General features: G+C 46.0%; 1 protein-coding gene across 1 annotated transcript; it reads right to left on the bottom strand.

Moving 5' to 3' along the window:
* Positions 1-1,459: 1,459 nt before the first annotated feature.
* On the bottom strand, positions 1,460-23,189 carry PSMD2 (proteasome 26S subunit ubiquitin receptor, non-ATPase 2). Its single transcript, XM_083439507.1, has 21 exons — positions 22,854-23,189; positions 21,191-21,247; positions 20,432-20,596; positions 19,861-19,982; positions 18,600-18,824; positions 17,145-17,303; positions 16,369-16,513; positions 15,026-15,086; positions 13,377-13,523; positions 12,170-12,276; positions 11,695-11,822; positions 11,525-11,612; positions 10,075-10,237; positions 9,849-9,950; positions 9,611-9,756; positions 8,269-8,352; positions 6,912-7,080; positions 5,851-5,945; positions 3,901-4,027; positions 2,011-2,129; positions 1,460-1,771 (listed from the first exon to the last, which is right to left on the bottom strand). The coding sequence occupies exons 1-21, from the start codon at positions 23,013-23,015 to the stop codon at positions 1,589-1,591; spliced, it is 2,754 nt and encodes a 917-aa protein (XP_083295633.1). The 5' UTR covers positions 23,016-23,189; the 3' UTR covers positions 1,460-1,588.
* Between the last annotated feature and the right edge of the window lie 1,060 nt (positions 23,190-24,249).

Raw genomic sequence — 24,249 nt, 5'->3', positions numbered from 1 at the left:
ATTCTCAAAGATGTGCTGGTGCCCACCCATTTATATTGTCTAATCCAGGCATAGCCAAACCACTGATCCTGTTAGCTAGGGATGATGGGAGTTGTAATCCCAAAACATCCGGAGGGTCAAGTTTGGCCAATCTGTTTAAAACTAACTCACCAAGTTAGTTTTATAAATGGCTATATGATGCTTGTAGACTCAGAGACAGCATCTGTCTTCACCTCAGAGGGGCTGGAGGACCCAACACACATCTAACCAATGTCCAAGGGGCACAGCAGTATTTAACTTTAAAAATAGCTCTCACCATGTGCCATCTTGCATCATCTTGCCTTTATCAGCCTCCCAAGATGTCAGCTTCCACCCACTGCACTCTGCCCTCGTTTTGACACCTGTGCTGCTAATGCTGGGGCAAGCCGGTGCCAAATCAGCCCCTCAACACTTCTCTGGTGAATTAATGTGGAGATGGGGATGCCATAGGCTACAGAGGCAACCAAGGGCCAGGCAAGACCTTTAGGCTTTGTGCTCAGGAGCCCTTCTGTAGTCCAGCACATTTTGAGTAGAAACGCTTCTTCAGGCAAACCTACTTCATCTGATTCTGTAAAAATGTAAGATAGGACAGCAGCACCTTATGATTATCAAATGAGTTTCTATCCAGCACACAAAAGATTACAGCAGTTTACTAGCTCACCCGTACATGGTCTCCCCTTGTTTCTTCCAGCTCCTCAGCCCCCAATACCTTTCCATGGTTGGAAATGTGATTCTGCCGTTCTGTATCTCTTTGATTATTCATGTTAGAAAACAAAGTGACTGAAAAATTGCATGCTTCCCTTGAACTGCTGCATTTCTTTACTAGAGAAATGCAGCCACTTTATTGGTCTGGAAGGATCTAACAATATTCTGTGAATTAATACTGGGTATTGTGGGAGCCACAGCAGAACAATTGCTGCAAGAGTCTTGCATTTTTAAATACCTGTGCTTACAACCAAGCTAGAAGGCATGCTGGCAACATGGACTGACCCTGTAATCAAAGCAGGGGGACAGGATATGACACAGATAAGACTTGGAATCTTCCAATGGCGAGGGTCCTTCAGCCCCCTGCCCAGTTTTCCTGTAATCTATAGACCTCTGTAGTCTGTGTTCTCAAGGAAATCCTTTCTTTTCAAGCATTACAATGTTCGCCAAGTAGTTTTCCAGCTGTCAAAAAACCACCCAAGTTCTCCTTGCCCTTTTCAAGTGTAATGATGAATATGAGACACTACGTTCAATCATCGATAGATGTCAACTACACAAACCTCTTAATAACAGTGTCCAGGTTGTAGCTGCTCCTGGGAAACTACAGGCAGCCCTGTGCAGAGCCCAATCACAGTTTACAACCCACCTTCCCTATTCCTAAGTAAAGGCCAAGGGATTTCTGGTTACCTCTATTCTACAGATAGGAAGATCAGAACAGAACAAACGGGAAGCCAAATTAACTCGGGTCAATTTATTTTCCTAAGAAGAGCTCCTTCTGTAACAAAAAAGACGGAGGAGGCTAGTCCCTCCTCACAGTGCCGCATCCTACTCCCCACTCCCACCCCACCCCAAAACCTCAGGCAATTCAGACATCATAGTTTGGATTCTTGCGAAGAATAACAAAGCCCTCCAGGATGGGTGTCACTGGCAAGTGCTCCTCTGTAGCCAGCTCTGCCCGCTCACCATGGGCCAGCAGCACTGGCGTTGTGTGGGTCTGGAAGCCAGTGATAGTCTTCGGTTTGCCTGCCTGGCCCACCACATCCACCGCCTGAGAGGAAGGCCAGAGGTTAGTGCTAGTGAACAGGGAAGTTGCTCCCCCAACCCTCGGGTGCAGGGTTTCCTTAGCCCTGATCAAGCCTTCAGGGAAGTCAGAAAACAAAAGCGCCCCAGATCCCCATTCTCCACTAAGGCTACCCATAGTAACCCATGAACAGCCAAAGTCCAGTGCCCCATGGGATCCCCAGGCAAAGCAGGGACCCTCCCAGCTTCTGTTCAGAGCCTACTTACCTGCCCCACTCTCACAGACACTGGCAGGGGGCGCAACTCCTCGTCAAAGGTCACAAGCATGCGTGGCTGCATGGCAGCCACAAGGCCATACAGTACATAGTGGGACTTCCCCAAAATTACTAGGAGAGAAAGGAAAACATAAGTCAAGGCTTGCAGAGACTGGTCCACTAAAGAAGTTTCCCTTATCCAATCCAATGGTGCTGTCATACTTGATTAGATCTGTTCACCAGTAGAAGGCAGACACATAATTCTGGGGATCAATGAACCATATTAAAAAAAATAATCTTGTCTATCTATTGATTCAACCACCATTTTGATGCACAGTAATATAGAAGAGAAATATCATTATCTTCCTTTGATCGTCAACAGCACTTTCTCACTTTTTATTTAACTAGAACACAAAAAGGACATGGTCCTCATCAGCCAAGCAAGCTCTCCTCAGCAAAAGACACAGGAGAGCGCTTACCATATTTCTTTGTCTTTTTCCAAGTGGCAATTTAAATGTGCATATGCTGTTCTCTACTGCCACTGGGTGCATGAACTTATACTCCAGTACAAAACCGAAGCAGGATTATGGCCCAGAAGTCTAGGCTCAGACACATACGAAGGAATCCTTTATGTATGTCAGAACAATGACCCACCAAACTGGATAACTTTCAAGCCTGACTTACGAAAGCTCTCCAGGATCTCAAGCTAAAGAGAAAGGAGAATTCTAGGAGCACTGAATTAAGGATCTTGTGTACTAAGGCTTCTCCCTTGAAGCTTTGTGGATCTCTAGAGGAAAGGAGTTCCAGAATTAGACACCTAGAACTCCTCCACTTACTCTCAACTGTTCACATCTGAATGATGGCTGCAAACAGGGGCCAAAAACATTTAATGATGGCACCTGCCTCCAGTAAAAATGAATTAAGTCTCTTAACCACTGAAAAGTAATTACCGTAGTTTTCGCTCCATGACACGCATTTTTTTCCTCCTAGAAAGTAAGGGGAAATGTCTGTGCGTGTTACGGAGCGAATACTTCCCTCCTCCGTGGTTTCCAGCGGGAGAAGAGCCGCTGAATGGGGAGGAGAGAGGGACAGAGTGCCTGTTTCTTTAAAGGAGCAAAGCGGCTCCTGTCCGGTTGGCTCCTTTAAAGCAAGCAGGTTCTCTGTATCTCTCTCGTCCCCACTCAGCGGCTCTTCTCCTGCTTTGCTGGAAACAGCAGGAAAGATTTTCAGCTCGCTAAGGGGGGGGGGAGGAGGGAGAGAAGCAGAGCCTGCTTGCTTTCAAGGAGCAAAGCGGGAGAGGAGCCGCTTACACTCGGTAGGCTCCTTTAAAGCAAGCAGGCTCTCTGTCCCTCCAGCAAAGTTTTCCAGCTCGCTAAGGGGCGGGGGGGGGGAGGAGGGAGAGAAGCAGAGCTTGCTCCACACGTGCTCCTTGTCCCTTGAGTGCTTTTCCTTCCCTCCCCCACTTAAAACGTGGTTACAAAGCACAGATCCACATGGATCCTCAGGATTTTGCAATGGGTCACTCCAAATTCACCATCAGATCACATAGCATGTCCATGGCTACAGTTTGCACCAAAAAAATCACGCACCCACTGTTGCCTGGGGCCCGCAGTGGTGCAAAAACGTGGTTACAAACATGGATCCACATGGATCCTCAGGATTTTTGCATTGGGCTACCCCAAACTCACCGTCAGATCACATGTCTGTGGCCACAGCATGAACCACAAAAATCATACATCCACTGTTTCGTTTAGAATATTTTTTTTCTTGTTTTCCTCTTCTAAAAACTACATGCGTGTTATGGTTGGGTGCGTGTTATCGAGCGAAAAATATGGTAATTCCAGAGTTCACCATTAGAGGGGCCAGCCAATTATACTCCCCAACTCCAGGGGTCAATACTTACTATTACGGACATCAAGGAAGGACACCAGCACAGTCAACAAGCCTGCCACGGCCACCTGGCTCATGAGCTGCCGATCACTGTGGTAAGGACAAAGAGTGAGGGTCCCTTTCCCAAGGTGTGTCAGGCCCTGCATAGCAAGCAGAAAATATATTAGTGATGGGGAAATCCATGGCTGGAACCAAAGGACCACTCGCAAGCAGTCTTGAGGTTCATTCAACTGAAATATGGGACATAAACCTAACATTTAATAAACACCAAACATTTGGTTATTCAGGACTTGTTGTCACTATGTGAGGAGTGTAAGAAGTCAGCAGTGTGTATGCATTATCATTCCAAACTGCTACCATGGATCTGCTCCAAGTACCCGGCGGTGGTGCTTCACCAACCCTTGAAGACCTACTCCCTTTCCCTCCACCCTCTCTCCTAGCTTTCCTTCCTTCTACAGGAAGACAACCCTCCACACCATGACAGAGATACAGGTCACAGCAGGGACTGTTTGGAAATGCAAGTCCAAGACTCCAAATACCGTATTTTTCGCACCATAGGGCGCACTTTTTCCCTCCTAAAAAGCAAGGGAAAATGTGTGTGCGTCCTATGGAGCGAATGCAGGGGGGAGGCAGGCGGGAAAAGCCCCCAAGAGCCGCACACAAGCTCCGTGCGCTCTTGCAGGCTTTTCCACAGGAGGGAGAAGGGACTGACTGGCCGCATCAGTCCCTTCTCCCACCTCCCAGAAAAGCCAGGAGAAGCCGCAATCTCTTTAAAGGGGTCGTGCGGCTTCTGCGGGCTTTTGCGAGAGGTGAGGGAATTCCCCCACCTCCCAGGAAAGCCAGAAGAAGCCGTGCAGCCCTTTTAAAGTGTGCATGGCTTCTGCCGGTTTTGCGGGAGGTGGGGGAATTCCCCCACTTCCCAGGAAAGCCAGGAGAAGCCGCGATCTCTTTTTTCTTGATTTTCCCCCCTAAAAACTGGGTGCACCCTATGGTCCAGTGCGCCCTATGGTGCGAAAAATATGGTAATTTTTACAGAATGAAAAGCTTCCATGCGGTACTATAGTGTATCATCATTCTTATTTTTTTTACAAAGCACCAAATCCCATTTCTTTCTCAGAAAGATGGTAAGCTGCTTCAGTTCCAATTGCTCTTCAGGGTTGCAAATGCATCATGATCCTTTAAGTGCTTGATGAATGGGCAATGCTTGTGGAAATCTTGAAAGACTGAAGGGTATAGCTGAATATGGTCCCCAGGATTCAGAGCAGGGGCTTTGGTGCTCTGCATAGCCCCTTGCTCCACCCAATGACGAGCATAAACAGATTACACAGTGCAAAAATTCTGTAAATCTGCCCAATCTGCATAATGTTTTACAGTCACAGGCTGCCTCAATGCATTATTATTATTATTTTACTGCCTTTTCTTGCAGTTACTCTTTAAAATGCCATGGGCACTGACAGCATTGGAGAAATATTATTCGGAAAACAGGACAGAGGCAAAACTGAGAGGGGGGATTTTCAAATACATTTTTCTCCTCTGAGGAAAAAAAATGCATCTGTCTTCTGGTAATATTTAGTGGGGATAGAAGCACGCCAAGAGGAATGAAATTCAGCACAGCAAAACACACAACAATCCCATACAGACACCCCCTGAACACACACCTCTGCAGCCCCCCTTCCGCCACTGCTGCAAAACCCTGCAGCCGTACTTCAAAGCAAGCCCATTAGCAACCCTAACATAGTCCTGCTGCTGTGAAATCTCTGCCTAGGAATAATGGCACAGTACAAAAGGAGAACAAAAACCCACCTAAATTTCAGGTCTCATCAAAAGTCACTTTCTGCTGAGAATGTTAATCACAGATACAGCATAATAATAATATTTGGTATATTCATCTAGCTGTTTAACAACTCTAAAGTTAACAATGCTACCCGCTAGCTTGGGGCAGAGTTTAAGCTGAGCCACTCACCTGGGCCAACCGCACCATAAAGAGGTTATTGGGATCCTTGGCATGATATTGTGCCAACTGTCGAAGCATTGCAGCCAGGCGGGCATTATTGGTACCTGTGGGGTCCGGAAAGGAGGGATCAGTAAGCAACTGAAAAAGGCTAAGCTCCCACAATCACTTTCTGGCTAGGACAGGGGACTGCTGTTGCGAACAAGGGGGATTCCTCCTACCACTAGACAAAATGAAAAGGTATGCACGGGGAGGTTGCATAGGGAGTGCAACTTAGGGCATGTAAAGGGGCCTGCAGGGTGGTACAGCCCTTAATCTCCCATCGCAGAAATATCCAAAAGATTTTAGCTTTGTTATTGCACATATTTTAACAAATGCTTAATGGGGGAGAAGAAAAACTGAAGTGAATGTATAGAGGGGCACTGCGGTCCACATATTTTCAGTTTTCATTTTAGTTTTTTTTTGCATGCAAGAGCCCAGCATCTGCAGGTATGGCCAGGAGAGACCTCCACCTGAAACCCTGCAGAGTCACTGCCAGTCAGAGCAGACAAGACCAAGCCAGGTAGGCTAATGGTCTGACCATGTGTACAGCAGCTTCCTATGATGCCGTACCAAAATAAATTCTTAGGTTTTTAAAGTGCCACTACATACTTTCTCTCGCTTTCTCCGAAATAGACTTAACACTGTGTCAGAAGCGAGCCAACAGTAAATCACACCATTCAAAGTTGGAGTTAACTCTTTATCAGCAAGAACACGATCTGCACAGACTGGGCGGGTTGTCGTGCCTAATGAGCACAGTGGTTCCTCCCTGGTAGGTCTTGCCCCATGGATCAGTTGCCAAGACTGAAAGTCCTCACCTCCCTATAGCCACCTAAATTCCCTCCTCTTCAGGGCTTTCCCCCAAGCAGTTGGAGACTGCGCCTGCATGAATCTAACCTCTCCTCTGCACTTGTCAATGCTGTATTCTAAACACCAGAGCATTCTGGATCGTCAGAAGGCATTTCAGACCAACTGCACGGATTCCCCATTGGCCCATGGCTTGCACAGTCACCCAAGATTCTGAACGTGCTTACCGCTGCCTACCATGCCCATGGCAAAGATAGAGTTGTAGGACACTTCTGGGTCAGCATCATGGGAAAACTTGCTGAGGGTGTCAAGTATGTTGAGGCGGGGATTAGAGACAGAGATGAGGGCCAGGGCTAAGGGGACAGCTCGGCGAAGAGTGGGTTCTCCATACCGCAACTGTAGAAGGAAGAGGAGAAGGTGAGGCCAGGATTGCAGAGCACTGCGCACACTCTGACACACGCAACCAAAGACAAAAATGCAGCCTTTCTGAGGGTTGCAGCAGCAGTCCAAGAGGCATCAGAGCATCCACCAGCTGCCAGAGTAACAAAAAGTAACTCCAATCTCTTAGCAGAAAGGCTTCACACAGACAATATGTAGCAACCATCCAGTTTATCCACAGAGAAAGCAAAGCTAAAGTCTCAACAAACCCTAAAACATGTTAGATGCAAAGCTTTGTGGTTTCAAACTGCAACTCCTGCCCCTCCTAAATTCTCAGGAATGCAATGTTCATTTAGGTTCACAGCTCACACCCTGCATACGGCTGGCAGACCAGGGGTGGGAGCAGTGCAGCTCACAGGGGCAGCAGCAGCAGCAGTATTTCCTTGGCTGAGGTCACCCTCCCTTTACAGTGGTGCACCAGAGTGCAGACCACCCAGCAAGTCTGTATAAATTGTGATGTGAACCAGGGCCAAGAAATGTTTTGGAACACATGGAATGTAGATCTTGGAACTTGCAGGCAATGAACGGGATAGGACAGACTTTCACTTTGTTCCCCAGTGTCAGTGCAGTCCCTTAGGAGACACATTTCCAGTTCAGAATTCTTCTATCAGGGTAGACTTAATATATCTAGCTGTATTACACACAAACACCAAAAAAAAGGCATGTTGAAGCAACACATTCCTAGGCAACTAGGGACATTCCAGAGACCTAGTCTGATCTGCATTATTCACACAAGACAGATTATTATTTTTTAGTCAGAAGGCTCTCCTCTACCCCACCCTTCCAACAAACAGTATTTCCCTTGTCATGACTTAAGGGTAGGTGCTGCTCAAATTTAAGAGCAAACCAATCCCTTATTTGTAGAGCTAAATGAAGAATATGGCTTGTAATCCCGGAAGGTCTTCTCTCTTTTCCATTAGTCCTGCAAAACTATTTCAAAATTGTGGCAAACTTGGCTTCACTGAGAAAGGAATTCAGACAAGGGGTTGGAACAGCAGGCAAATTTATTCTGTTTTTCAGTTCAGACTACGGCAGGGCTGGCCACAGGGCTGGCCCACAGAACGATCCCTGGCTGCACACTGGATCCCAAGTGGCAATCTTTGCCCCCAAATGGAGAGAGCATTTCCCCCCCACCATCTTACTCACCAAGTGACCAAAGGTGCGCAGAGCCATCTCCGCCCCAATCTCTTCCCCCATAGCGATGAGTGCAATCCCCAGTACAGCTACGCCCTGCAGAGGGAAATACAAATTCCGAAACCACAGGATACCTTGTGACATGGCTGAAACACATTTTCCCCAAACCAAATGTGGCATCTCAACTTCAAGCAAGGCCACCCTAAGACTGCCTCAGAGCTTTTTATTGTGAGAGTAAGAAAGAAAAATGGTTTCCCAGGCTAGTACTAACTTTGCACTCAAATCTGTCAGTCCAGTTTTGGCTCGTTGCTGTCCATCGGTTTAGTTCAGGACTCTTTATTCCACAGTGCCCCATATGGCCCTACCCATGACTAGCAGAATTAAATCACGTTTCGCCAAACAGGAAGGCAACACCATCCAATTGGGCAATAAAATATTAGCAGCTAGTATTTTGAAGAAAGGGTATGGCTCAGTGGTAAAGCACCTGTTTACATACAAGCTCAATCCATGGTATCACCCAACTAGGGCTGGGAGTGTCCCCAGTTTCAAATCCTGGAGTCACTGCCAGTGTGTGTCAACACCCAGTATAATGCAGCTTGCTATATTCCTACAACCATGACCAAGTGTTTTCAAATACTCCATGGAGTGAAAGAGCGCCCTTGTGCTGATTTCAAGATGAGGAAAGGACATAATTGAGGACATTACAACCAGCTGATGATGCAAATTATCAGCAACTGCTCCTTAGTTAGGAACAAGGACCCACACTTCTGGGCTGGTACAACCAAAACTGCATTTTAAGACCAGCTTTTGGTGGTGATTGTTACCATGCATATACAATTATACAACCCTACAAGCAAATAACCAATGGCATTTGTTCAGGATTTATTTTTTCATCATTTCTGAACATATCACTAAGCTGGTGGTTTCATTTCAAGCAGAAACCCAAGGCAACAATTTAAAATTGTTTAAACAGACTTTTTTTTGGGTCTTGTTGCACAGTCAGTCAATCCCAATACCAAGGAGCAGAATGACCTTTGTCTATGCAGCTGTCAGCCCATCTGTCTAGGTTGGGAGCACAGGAATCAACCGTATACCAAGGCCAAACTGTTTGAACAACCAAGTAGAATCCGTTCCGACAGGCAGTGGCTTTCCAGGGTCTCAGGCAGAGGCTCTTTCCCATCATTGGCTATTTGATGTTTCTAGTAAAAATACCAGGGATTGAGCCTGGGAACCTCTGCACACACAGCACATGCCACATGTTTGCCTTGCCCACAAGCTCCTGTTCTCTCACTCACAGCATCCAAGAGAGAGAGAGACCTCTCACCTTTTCTTAGACCCGGAACCTTTACCCTACCTGATGAGCCCCCATGTCGGCAGAGTTCTCTTTTTTCTCCTTGTCCTTTTTCTCTTTCTTTTCTTTCTCTTCTTCCTTCTCTTTGGAGTCAAAATGCTCACTACAGATGTGGAGAAGCTGTTGCACCTTCAGCACATTGCCAGATCCTGGAGGAAAAACCCAAGACCACAAGTAAAATGGGGCTGGGGCCTCCAACACCCAGCTCACAAGCAGCCAGAACAATGCTGAGCCCACTCACCTGCATAGGCACAGATGTCTACCAGCGTGTTGGCAAAGCTGCGGAAAGGCTCCGACACGACCTGCAGTGCTGCCAGGATTGCTTCAATGGCCTCACCCTTTCCTGTAGGAAACATCACAACAGCAGCTCAAGAGAAGCCCAAAAAATTCTGACCAGAGACCCTTCCTCCTCACTACACAAGTGTGTGCCTGACACCCACAGACCTGGCCATAGTGAATGTGCTTACCAAGGTGGTTCAAGCCCAGGCCAAGAGGTAGCCATCTGGCATAAGTGTCCTTCAGCTCCGTCTCAGATTTCTCCATGATGGTTTGGAGGATGGTGGAGGTAACATCTCCATTGCATGAGCCCACAGCAATCATTCCGCAAGCCAGGGCTGTCACACCGGCCACCTGGGGAGAAAAATAGTGTCACACCAAAATCCTTGCAGCTGGAAAATACAATAAGGGCCTGCAAGATCAGGCCACTGGCTCAGCTAGGCATACAGCATCCTGTTTTCACAGTGGCCAACCAGATGCCTGTGGGAAGCCTCAAAGCAGGACCTGAGCATAACAGCCCTTCCCCCATCTATGATTCTCAACTGGAATTCAGACACATACTGCTTCTGACAGAGACATATTGTAAGCAGCATCCTGAAGGAGACCACAGAGTGAAAGCTATCCACCAGATTCCTGCAAAACGGTGCTACTTCCCAAGAGCCAAATCACTGAAACACCTGCTCATTGATATTTTCCTGCAGCACACAAAGGGAAGAATATGCATGGCAACTTTCCCCTTTTTCCAAGCGATAGCCGCCAGTCTATCAGGGTAAGGTCTGAAGCAACCATTAAAACTAGTCACACTTTACTAGACTGAACAGTTGAAACTAGGAAACACATCATTTCATGGGTTCAGTATTCCCTGGTTTCCTCAAGGTTTATATAGCTTTGCTGTGCCCCTGAACAAACCACTACAGATGGGATTTTCAGGTAGCCAAGAACTCTGACCCATTCCACGTGAGACGAAGAGCGTCAAGATCATCTTTCAAACCTAGACTTGACATATATTGACATTCAGAACCTCAAGGTTACACAACTCCTAGGTTGGCCTTGAGCATTGTTTGCCCACTGCCTACTGCATGGCAAACATGTTTAAGTGGCTTGAGATGACATTCACACTTCAGGGTCTGTGTTTCTGCAAACTTAAGAAATGGATAAACCTTTTCACTAATCCTCCCAAGCCAAGAGTCAAGCAGAAGACTCTCCACATGGATGCTTTTGGAGTCCTGTGCATCTTTAAAGCTGTACTAACTTCCTATCAAAATTTGATTTTGCTGGGCAACATGCTGAGGGCACTGAGATATGAACCTCCTCCTTCCCAAGGTCACTTGGAGAGGTCTTGGTCCACCTGCCTTCTCACTATCAATAGGTTAGACCAACAGGCTTTTACTAGGTTACTTACTTTTTAGATTCAACATTCTGTTTTGGACTCTGGGAAGAACACACCCCAATATTACAACATAAAAGTCTGAGTCAGCTAAATGGCCCTCAGCCATTCACACAAAAACAAACTCCAAGCTAGAGCACAGAAACTCTGCTTCTAATTGCCTTCTACACTCCATGGAAGACACAGCCCCATCCATCCACGCCCGGGCAAGCAGCTGACCGAAGCACCAGATGGCTGTGGCGCTGTTCCCTCACCTCCATGTTGGACTTGGAATCTCCCATTACAGGAAGAAGCAAGGTCAGGACATCTTCTCGATTAGAACCAGCATACGCCAACCCCAGCCTGCAAGAGAATACCATGTCACTTAGAATGATCTATGTGATGCTCTGCGGAGAGGGAAATGGAAGCCAAGGCAGGTCCTCACCCAAAGATGGCGCCGATCCTCATGGTGTTGCTATTGTGGAGGACATAGTCCGAGAGCAATGCAAGGGCAGGGTCACACTCGTTCCTCACGCCAGAGTTCACGATACCACAAGCCAGAAGAGCCCCCGACTATAGGACACAAAATAGGAAGTGGGGAGGCACTGTCAAGTACAACGAATGTCATGACAAGCCTATACAGTATCTAGTAAGCTAAAAGGGCTAAATTAACTGGAGGGTGGCATTATGTTAAATACTTGAGTTATGTACTCCTTGCCCAGATGAATCAGGGCAGATGACCTGTCACTCTGATGCCTCACATGCCAACCTGATAAGAAGAGTCAATGCGGAGATAGATGGACTAGTGGTCTCAGTGTAAAGAAACTTCCTATACTCTTAAAAAGAGTCTGTCTTGTTATTTTGATATGACTGGATTGCTGTGAGCAGTTAACACTCAGGCTGAAAGGAAGGTCACCCACCTTGATGTAGTCTTCTGAGGAGTACAGGTACTTGTCAATCTGTGTAAGCCCCCCATCCACATCCCACAACAGGATCATCCCCAGCGAGGCTGCAGCACTCAGCATCCCTATAAAATAAATGTAAAAGCTTCTTAGGGTGAAGATGGACACTCTTATAAGAGAATGAGAGGATGCATGTCTCGTTGGGGTTATGGAAATTTACACTGGGGAGGAAGAAGAAAGGGGTTCATGACAACTAGGAGGGGCAAGCAGCTATGGCAAAGGCTGCTTATCAGATGATAGCAGTTACCAAAAATATTCCAGGCTTTCAGACAACACCTTGTGTTAAAGTCAAAGAGCCTTAAAGGTCAAGAGACTAGCCCTTATTTCAAAGCTAGGTGTTTCACATCAAGACACTGCTTGGCACAGTAATGAGATGTCTTTCAGATGAGACATGATCTAACTCAAATACTCTCAGCTGTGCAAAGTCAAACCAACCCCACATCAAATGGTGAGGGTTTCACACTCTGAAGAACTAACCCAGAGGAAAACATGGCTCACGCCTGGGTTGGAGTGAGCAATCTTGGCAAGGCAGCAGCAATCTCATTCGTTTATACCTTTCCTGTTCACATATAAAGTAGGGGGAGGGGTCTTAAGTCTTAAAATGAAAAGGTGTGAAGCACCATCATGTACCACGTTCAGAGATCCAGGCTGGGGGAGTAAAGTGCCTGATGTGACAGAGGATGGGGACACAAAGCAGGGGATGCTTCCACACCTATGCACACACTTCTTTGTAAAAATTTGCTTCCCACCCTCTGCTTTATGCCAGATCGTTTTATAATTAAAAGCAATTCCTGGGCCACCTATCATCCATGCAGATGCCACGAATGAAATATGAAAATAAACCCCTCACCCCTAGTTTGGGCTGAAGCAACCAATTTAACTGGGCGAATGTCACACATGCAGCAGTCCCAGTACCAATGAACGAAATGTCCCAAGCCCATAACAGCCAAAAGAATTCAAACCTCAGGAATGAAGTCCTTGGCCAAGAGCACCAAGTTAGAAAGTATAACATACAAAAGTATCACCAGGCCCTTGTCAAGAAGGTCATTCAGTCAAATTTTGCCACAGAAAAATAGTAGGGGAGAGCTCTCTGATCACCATCCCCCCCACCCCCACAATGTTCTCCCAAGCAGACCAGCTGCTGCCTGCTCCTCTTCTGACTCACCATGGTCCTTGTTCTTGTACAGCCACTTGTTGCCGTCGTCTGTCAGCAGCTTATCCTGCCCAAAAGCAGCATTCACAAAACCATTAACAAAGGACGAGGCCAAGTTCATGCGAGCCGAATCCACTTGAGAGCCGCTGCCGCCAAACCCTGAAGGAGCAGAACGCACAAGAGGGAGCCAGTTGAGGATGACAGACTCCAGTGTCAGCCTAGAACTACTCAAACAGGTCCTCCTCTCAGCCAGCGCTCCATTCACACTTCTCCCATTCATCTCACGTGGCAGTCAAGGAAAGACAGCATTTTTGCAGGATGAGCAGTCACCAGCTCTTAAAGACACCTACACTTTCTAGCTGAATGATTGCTTGATTAATATAGAAAACTGCATGCAACAATGAAGACACGACACAGCATTTTGAAGTAAAGCACAAGTGATTTGGTGAGCCTAAGAGCTTGGGCAGAACTACTTATTTATCAACTTGGACTATCATAATACCTTGCACGTGGACAACCCTTGAAAAGTTTGGAATACCCCAGCTCTTACATATAACACCAGTTCATCCCTATGAACTAAGCAGGCAAGACATTGCTCCAGGTGCCACCACTGCCTGCAGTTAATTCTTAAGTTTTTTTATTCCAAACCCACAGTCGTCGCAAAATAAATGTGCAAATATTACAGCAAGCACCTGTTGGCAGCTTAATCATACTATTCCTGACAACCCCAAGATCACTGGATAAAGTTATGTTTTTAACTGAATCTGCTTTTAAATGTTTTAAACTGTTGTAGAGTAGACTGTTTTTCTTTTTAAATTGTGGGTGTGTTTGCCATCCTGGGCTCCTTTGGGAGGAAGGGCAGGTTACAAACTCAATGAACAGAAGCAATAGCTAAATTCAACCAGACCATCTGCTTACAGTTAGCATCTACTTAAGAACAGAGCCATTTCAGCAGTGATATCTGTGTGGTGGAATTCCCTCCCAAGGGAAGTTTGCCAGGCCCACTCTACTAAGAGCTTCAGAAGCATGCCTATTTCATAAGGTCTCTTCTAGCTCTGATAAAAGCTCACTGATTTGATGCCGTGTAATAGGTGCTACATATGTGTGAATTTTAGAAATTGCTATGATGATCAAGATATCAGTCTCAATATGCTATAGATATTGGTATCTAAGCTGCTTTGAGTGCCTAAAGACAATAGCAGTATACAAATGAAAATATACACATTAGCATGTACTTTATTCATATAAAGTACATGCTAATGTGTATATTTTCATTCAAAATCTAATACAGTGGTACCTCAGGTTAAGTACTTAATTCGTTCCGGAGGTCCGTTCTTAACCTGAAACTGTTCTTAACTTGAAGCACCACTTTAACTAATGGGGCCTCCTGCTGCCGCCACGCCGCTGGAGCACGATTTCTGTTCTCATCCTGAAGCAAAGTTCTTAACTCGAGGTACTATTTCTGGGTTAGCAGAGTCTGTAACCTGAAGCGTATGTAACCTGAGGTATCACTGTAGATATGTAACATAGCATGAAACCATTTTTATTTACTTTATAAGTGAAATTCCTTTACTGTAACTTGAATAAACTTTGGTTCTGCCATCAGGACCCTGATGAAGCTCCCTGGATGGCTACCCCACTGCTCTGAGTAGAACACTTACGGTTGTTTTCTAGATGGGTTTTGTAAATATCATCTGGCACTTTTGGCTCCATGATGTCCAGCTGGAAGGAAAAGAAGAGGTTATTCTTCTTAGTCATATGATGCCGCAGCATCATAACATGGCTTTCCTAACTTTACAGGAAAGCATTACAGTGGTACCTTGGTACTCGAATGGCTTGGCTCCCGAACAAATCGGCTCCTGAATGCCGCAAACCCAGAAGTGTTCTGGTTTGCAAATGTTTTTCGGAAGCTGAACACCCAACACGGCTTCTGATTGAGTGCAGGAAGCTCCTGCAGCCAATCAGAAGCTGTGCCTTGGTTTTCAAACTGTTTCAGGAGTTGAACAGACTCCTGGAACAGATTATGTTTGAGAACCAAGGTACCACTGTATATCTCATCTCCACTGGGGACCAATCAGTTGCCATAATACACATTTTGCAAAAAAGGCTGTATGCCATTTTTCAGAAGCCATGCTCCAGGTCAGCCCACCCCACTCCAACACTCCACCGAAGCAAACTTTCACTTGACCTCCTAAGTTGTCAGTCCTTTAACCCCAGTCGCTCTGCAGTGCAAGCAACCTACTTGTAAGCCTTAGCCTTCTCTTCCTCCCCAAGACACCACAGCAAAACCTCCAATCCAGAGACCAAGGTATGTAAAAAGGATTGAGAAGATTTCTGCCTCTAATGAGCTTGGGTCCCTGAAGTTGACTTCTGCATCCCAGCCCAGCCCACACAACACTGCAGCCTATGCTGCATTATTATCATTAACATAATTATCCTCAAATTATTAACTGCGTTCTAAACAGCTATCTCAAGGTGAAGTACATTGAAAATAACTAAAAACATAAAACAAATGTTATTCCACAGAACAAGGTAAGCCACACTAAAAGCCCTGCTCTGAGTTACTGCAGAACAGGCTCCTGAGACCTTAGAAACGTGCAGGAGAAACTCTCCCACAGATCACAGCAATCTATTGGGAGTTTAAGGGATAAGGTGGTCTCTCAAGTAACACACCCCTAGTCACAGGGGATAACTGAATAGCCTATGAGGCACTTGGCCCTTAATTAAGAGGCATTTCATCTCAAGAACAATAAATTTCAATTTTTGGTTGCAAAAGACAAAGGAAACAAAGTTTCAGATGGTTTTCTGTTAAATTAAACCTCACTGCCTCAGTAAGTATTCCCAGACATCTCTAATAAATTTGTTATCTCCAATCAATGTTCACCAATCCGCTCCATTCTAAATGTGTCTTCTGCAAATCACCAGATACAACTGCTTCCCTACATGATCCAGTGGTCACTTTCATTCATGAGTGTGAGCTCATAGCAGTCTGCAGGGCACTCACCTCCCTGGCCAGGGCCAGAAAGTTGCTGTTGAGTTGGACATTAGACATGATTTCTGTGAGATCCTCATACTCTTCTACATCCTCACTTAGCTCCAGAAAGACTCCATGGCGACCCAGCATGAAGGCCATTTGCTTTTGAACAACCCTGCAGTAAAGGGCAGAAAATGCAAGCATATTAGCACAAGGAACCGTGCATGCAACATTCCATTCCTCACATAACAGGGCATGCAGAAACCTCACTAGTATCTTCCTAGCTTTCAGCCAACAAAAGCACTATAGACCGGGGTAGAACAAGTAATTTGTGGAGATGTCAAGAATGGAACAAGTGAATTTCTGAATGCAAATCAGTTGCTCTACCATTAAACTATGACCTTTCAGGTGTGACCAGTTTAAGTGGTCATGGCCAATTTTTAATTTTTTAAAAATCAAATTCTGGAGGAACTTTGAGGGGGAGGTTCACAGAAACCTTTTGGCATCACAAATGTCAGCGGTCAGCAAAAAAAAAAAGGGGGTAATTAAGAAAACTAAATGAAAACTTTGGTAGGGTCACAGAAAACATTTTGGGAACCCAGATGTGGCCTGTGGGGTGAAGTTCATCCACTCTTTGCTTATCAGTTCTAAGGCCATTCCCCGCCCTGACCTGTGATTCAAGAGAGAATAGCCACACAAGTCTTGCTCACTGCATCTGGCCTTCTCACTACTTATCTGCTCTCCTTTTCCTCCAACAACCTGGACCTCTGTGACAACACCCAGCCCTAGACAAGGTCCCCACATACACATCTTTGCAGGAGATGAAGATGTTCTCTGCCAGTTCCATGTCATTCAGCATGAGAGCCAGGCGCAGGGCTTCTGGGTAGCGATTGAATTTCCGGAAGATGCTGAGGGCACAGCGGAGGAGGGCAGAGTTTTCCGGCTCAGGGACATAGCTAACACAGCTGCAAGAGACAGAGAGGGAGATGATGAAGCTTGGGTGGTATCAACATGGTGGGCAAACCCTTTCCTCAATAATGGATGAGAAGGCAAACACTACAACATTCGGGGGGACACCATACCAGTATGCACAGCTAAATATTTGCCATCTCTCTCTCTCTCTCTCTCTCACACACACACACACACACATATACCCATTGTTGAAGCAGCCAGAAATCTCAACAGCTAGTAAATAAGATCCACCTTTATAAGTGTTACCAGACTCAAGGGGCATCCCAGTTCAAATTGTGACAATAAAACACTTTACTGTGAGCCAAGACAAGAGATCAATTCACTCTGCAGACAGTCTTAGGCCAAAACTACACATTATTTGCCAACTTACATTTCATATTGTTTAGCTGTAAATTTTCCACTGCAAGGTGGCGATGGTACAATTTACAAGAGGGTGAAGCAGTGAATGGGAGAAAGGTATTTAACCCTGCCTCCATCCATCACCTTTCCACAAGTCCCCCGTTGGAATTTTATTGCCAACAGAGACTTGGAAGCTCAACTGTAGAGAATAGAATGAACTGCACAGGAAAAGAGGTAAGCAAGGGTTAAACACCCTCCTCCAATTGCCCTTTTAGTCCTGTAAATTGTCCCCTACCAAATGATACATTGCAAAGGTGGAGAGATGGGTGGGCATGTGGAAACACAAGCTAGCCGATGTGGTTCCAGCCTTCGTGTGCAGTGCACTGCTGTGTCAGAATCAAAATTGGAATGCAAAGATCAGTTGACTGTGAAGTAATAGAACAATACCTCCTTTCAAAGCTCTCCATCTTGTACTCTCTTAAACCTTTACATTTCCCACTCTGCACAAGCTCATCTCCTTTTAGCCCTCAGCTGCTATTTTTCAGAATGTTCTTCTCTGGCCTCCTCTATACCTGCAAATATACTATACCCGCCACTCTTCATCAGGCTGCTCCCCTCCATTTTCCAAGTCCTTCTGGGTCTTGGCTAATTATTTGTTGCCATACCAGGTGCCTCTCATGCAGTTACACCTCAAAGCCACAGGCTGGCTTTCTTAGTTCCACAGATTTTTTTTAAAAAAATAGGTATCCTCTACGTTACCAAACCAAAGAACTAGATCTCATTATTGCTGTCCTCCACTTAATAGTTGAACCAGTCTGTGGAGACAAGAAGGTTCTGAATACACCAACTTCCTTAAGCCCAAGTCTCCATGCTAGCCCCGCAGAGCAGTTCACACTCATACTCACAGACACAGACGCACAGACCACAGAACCAAACAACAGTTCCCTCACCTTGTCAGATAGAGGCAGACTTTGGCATAAGCGTTGTCATCAATATATTCCTCCAGCATGTCCATCTGCTCAATCTCCATAAGCAAGTCACAGGCCTCGTGCTCTGCATTGTGTGCCATGTTGTATGGCACAATCTCCTTCACTAGGGTCAGAAGAGTGTCCTTCTGGGTCTTGTCTGCCTCATCTATTTCTTGCCATTCCTTGGCCACTTCACCAGCCAAGTGTCTGTAGAGGAAGAAGCAGGGGGAAGAGTCACAACAGAAAGAGTACAGTGGTGCCTCGCAAGACGAAAAGAATCCGTCCGTGAGTCTCTTCGTCTAGCGGTTTTTTCGTCTTGTGAAGCAACCCCATTAGCGGATTAGCGCTATTAGCGGTTTAGCGGCTATTAGCGGCTATTAAAGGCTTAAGGGGTTAGCGGATTAGCTGCTAAAAGGCTATTAGCAGCTTAGTGCCTTAGAAAAAGGGGGTGGGGAGAGAAAAAAAATCGCAGCAACTCGCAACACATTTTCGTCTTGCGAAGCAAGCCCATAGGAAATTCGTTTTGCGAAGCACCTCCAAAACGGAAAACCCTTTCGTCTAGCGGGTTTTCCGTCTTGCGAGGCATTCGTCTTGCGGGGCACCACTGTATTTCTTCATCTCTTTTCTGGTTGGATTTATAACCTACATTTGACCAGCTGTTCTCAAAGCAGACTGCAAATGAAGCAAAATTGCCAATAAAATTATATCAATAAAAAAAAATCATATTGTTTAGTGTGGCGGCACCTACTCTTTGGAACTCCCTGCCTATTGAGATCAAGGAGGTGCCTTCATTTTACACTTTCTGGCACCTGCTAAAAAGATTCCCAGATGCTTAAAAAGTTCAGGTAATTTTAATCTGCTTTAGCATTTTAGCTTTTGTACGTTTTAAAGTAGCGTAAATTTATCTTGATTTTATTGTCTTATCTTTTCATAAACTGCTTTTGAGTGTGTTTACAATCAAGCAATGTATAAATTTTATAATTAAATAATTAACTCTTTGAGCTGATAAAAGCATATTAGCTTGGCAATGGAAAACAGCACTAAGCTGCTGTAAGAATTTGATGAAGCAATTCTGTGGAAGCTAAGCTGGTCCACCTAGTTCCTGGATGGGAGATCACCTGGGAACCCCATGCATGACTCCTGGAGTTACACAGAAGGTGGTGTTTCAGTTAATAATAATTAAAATACAAAAAAATACACCCCAGAGTTTCAGTAAAGTCAAATATCTCCTTTTGTTGCTTACCTGACATATTCATGCCCCCACGAGGCCAAGGGTTCCTGGGATCCTACCAGCCGGTACTTTAGACACTCTCGCTCTCCACTCATTGTCATGGCCAAAACTGAGATTATGTCAGCTGCAAATCGCTGTGGGCAGAAAGCAAGTGTTAGAGATGCATCCTATGGTCAGCCATGAATATGGTTGGTATAAATTGAAGAACGGCAGAATTGAAAACAATATTATAATTTGCATCTTCCCCAGTTCAAAATATGTCTCCCTGAATCAGACCAAAGCTGCATCTAATCCAACACTCTGTTCCCATAGGGGCCAACCAAATACCTAAGGCACAATGCTTCAAGGTATAGGTTGTTCACTTCTTTCCAAAGAACAACAGCACCAACTCCACTAAATACTAGTCCTCTCACTGCAAAGATAGGAAGTGGGCTTGCAATCCATACCAGAAGGGCTTCCTTCTTTATTTTCAAATAAATTTAATGCACTTGCAATCCACATTTGCTCTTGCAGTGCTGGGAGAGATGAAAGCAAGACTTGAGATGACATCTAACACTTTCTCAGGCCAAACAATGTTACGTACCTTGTTCTCCCCAGCAGCCATAGCCTCATAGATCTCCTTCAGCTTCCCATAATGTGGCCGCAGAAACTTCAGGGGTTTGGGTACAGAAGTCATGGAGGTTGTGGAAGAACGGATCTGCCTGCGTAGCTCTTCCAGTGCAGGTCGATAGAGAGCGGTGTCATGCTCCTACAATAAAATCAGTTGCTATCAGGAGTGGGAGGGGATCAAACAACAACACCCAAACACCACTTCCAAGACCGCCTCTTTATATCTAATAGTGTCAATGTGAGTCAACATACATCTTTGCCACCAGAAATCCACATACCGTTACTGGAAACAGACACAGGTAACTTTTTGCAGACAATAACCTTCTTAAGAACCTGCCCAAGCCCTGAGATCTTCATCAGACTCTCTCCTGGTGTCCCAGGTGGCAACCAGGGAAACCTTTTTTTTTTTTTTTTTTTTTTTTGGTAACGATACCACACTTATGGAATATAGTAGCTAGGAAACAAGCAAACCCCACACACAATTTCAAAGGCCATACATTGTTTGATTAGCCGAAGGCCTGGGAGAAGAGAAGAGTAGAGAAATTGTTTTGACTGGTGGAGGTAGAGTGGGGAGAATGAGGACTGTTACCAACACAGCCTGCAGACTCCACCATGCACTCTACCTTTCCAGAGAGTGACCGCACCACACAGTGATCTATACTGCTGATGTAGAAAAGCATAATGCTTTACCGTTTAACTTTCGCATGCTCCCAGTCAAGAACAGGGAACTTACCCCCAAGCGCTCCACAAGCATCTCCAGCTCATCCTGTAACTGTTTGTCTTCTTCAGACTGTAAGGAATTAAGGAAAGATGTGAAACTTCAGGCCTCTTGGAAAACCTGTACTGTTGGCGACCATTTTGCACATGTCCAATTGACAATGTGCGGATCCTTTTGGACCTGGAAGAGGGCAGAACAGGGGCAAGCTTCTGCATGCTCTACCAACACGTGCAGGGGCCAGGAACAACACCCCCATGCAAAATCTTATCCTGTACTAGAAAATCAACTAGACCTTTCAGTTGCTCTGAAGTGCAACTGATGTTTGCAGCAATATGCAGTGGGAGGTGGTGCTCGCTTTCTCCTAGCCCAAAAGATCCTCAGCTGTTGAGCAAAACTGCTGATAAACATTTTCAGAAAATGGGGGGAAGTGACAGGAAGCACTGAGACTGCCTAAAACACCTAGGAAGGTAGTTAAACAGATTTGTCGCCAGCACTGGTCTAGACTAACTACCAACTTGAGGAGGCTTTCATTTAAGTTATATGAAGGACCAGTCTTAATTCTGTGCAATTCCCTTCCCTATTAAGGAATAATGCCATATCTAACCCATTTTCATTTTGCTCACCTAGGAAGAAACCATCAGATCCTAAACTCTTAACACACCCGCTCAGGTTCATTTGCCCAGATACAACCTTCCTGCCCCTAGGAACAGAAGGAGGGCCTCCCAATCATAATATTCTCAGCAGAGGGCGGGCAAGCCCACTTCTTACCGTGGCAGACATAACCCATCCCAAAGTATTGCCAAATACGTACCACTAATTATTGTCATTAGAATTTTTATTACCTCACCTACTAGCTCCACTGAGCAAGTGGTCTCATTTGGCATACCAGGAAAACCCAGGTTGTGAGTGCCCCCAGAAACAACACTACAGTGGTACCTTGGGTTAAATACTTAATTCGTTCCGGAGGTCCGTTCTTAACCTGAAACTGTTCTTAACCTGAAGCACCACTTTAGCTAATGGGGCCTCCTGTTGCTGCCGCGCCACCGGAGCATGATTTCTGTTCTCATCCTGAAGCAAAGTTCTTAACCCGAGGTACTATTTCTGGGTTAGCAGAGTCTGTAACCTGAAGCGTATGTAACCCGAGGTACCACTGTATTTATTTTTAGTTTGTTTGTTTGTCGCCCATCTGACTGGGTTGCCCCAGTCTATCTAGGCAGCTCAAAACAAAACAAAAAAAAGCCGTAAAAGCACAATATGAACATCGCACACTAAATACTGGAGAGGGGAGGAAATCCACATCCCGCTAAGCCCAGCTGTGGCTGCCAGAGGCACCCCCCCCCCGAAAAAAGCATTCCGCACATGTTCAGAAGCACTCGCCTCTGTGAGGAACTCTGCACATGCTCAGAAGCAATAGGCTTGTCAGAGAGCTCTCTCTGCACATGCTCCTTCGGCTCTTCCCACATTCCGGAGCTGACATTTCCCTGGCTATCAATCACTGCCCACAAAGGAATTAACTGCGCGGGGGAGGGGGGGTTGCGGGGGTTTTATGTGGCCCACCCGCCCCCTCGCGAGATCGGGGCCCGACGTCACGCGCCGCCGAGGCGACGGCCGTCCCCGCTAACTCCCGGCTCGGGGCCTGGCGGTGACTCAGCTCGGCTCCCTCCGGCGCAGCGCTCACCAGCTCCTGCTCCTTGTCCGCCGCCGAGGCGTTGGGGTCCTTCTTGTCCTTGCTCCACAGCGCCGCCGGCTTGTCGTCCCCGCCGCCGGGGCCCGACCCTCCTCCTCCCGACTGAGACCGCCTCTGGCAACTGCTGCTCCCTCCGCCGCCGCCGTCCTCCATCGCCGAACGCTTCCTCTGAGGGGACGGGAGGGGAGCTGCGCAGGCGCGAGGGGGGAGGGAGGGGCCTAGGCGGGCCAATCCGTGGCGCGGAAAGGTAAAAAAAATGAAAAAGAGCGGCGGGGCGGGCGCGCCGAGTGACGCGTTACGTTACGAGGCAGAAAAGCCGGGGCAAGTAAGGCGGGGAAGGGGAGGAGCCTGGCTAGCGGGGATCAGGGGGCGGGGCGACGGCGAAGACCACGTGGAGATCGTTTCATACCTCCAGGGGGCCGCCAGCTTCCAATTGGCTAAAATTAGAGAACAGTATTTTTTTTTAACACGTGGTGCGTTTTGTATAATCAGGGTTGCCATTTTTCAAAAATGAAGTTTTTCAGATAATTTTTAGGAAATTCGCAAAAAAAACATGGGTTGCCATACGCCCGGGTTTTCAAGGACACTGTAACTGTAATCCTCCCGGGCGCTGTTTTCGACGGGCGAATCCCTTATGTGTCCGGGAAATTCTCGACGTACGCCAGCCTATTTGCGTACATATGCATATGTGCAAAGAAAGAATTCTTTCATTTAGAAGGTATAAAAGATGCATACTGTATATGTTTGCCCACAAGAAGTTTGACATAAAGATACTCATTCATTACATTAATGAAATGAGGTTCATAGGGGAGTGTATAGTATAAAAACACATGTTTGTTTATTTAATAAAATTTATACACCATTTGTAAACAAAGAAAACTCTCAAAGTGGTTTACAAAAAGATACAAGAAAATCAAGAAAAAATTCACAACCCTTTTTTAAAATACACAAACGTTAAAATACTAAAACAGATTAAGATTGCATCGACTTTCTAAGCGTCTGGACAGGCTTGTCTAAACAAGAATGTTTTTAACGGGCGCCAGAAAAAGTACAGTGAAGGGCAGCTGCTTGATCTCAATAGTTCCAAGGTGTAGGCACTGCCACACTAAGCAGCAGAGTTCTTACAAATGGGGAATGGGTATTATGTGTCACCTATAGTAGCGCCAATTTCGCCAATCGAAGAAGTTGAGAGGGCACATGTGGGGTAAGGCAATCTCGTGGGGGACCTGGCCCCAAACTGTTAATGAATGAAACAGTAAATCACACACAGCTTTAAAGCCCATACTTTGTTTAATTGTAGCCAAAGGACTACAGTGATGTCAATCCCAGTATCCTGTTACCTCCAGAGGGCAGTCAGGTGCACCTGGAAAGCCCACAGGTGGCTGGT

Source organism: Podarcis tiliguerta, assembly GCF_965153285.1.
Source record: "Podarcis tiliguerta genome assembly, chromosome: 5".
NCBI lineage: Eukaryota > Metazoa > Chordata > Lepidosauria > Squamata > Lacertidae > Podarcis > Podarcis tiliguerta.
This window is presented reverse-complemented; position numbering and strand designations above follow the sequence as displayed.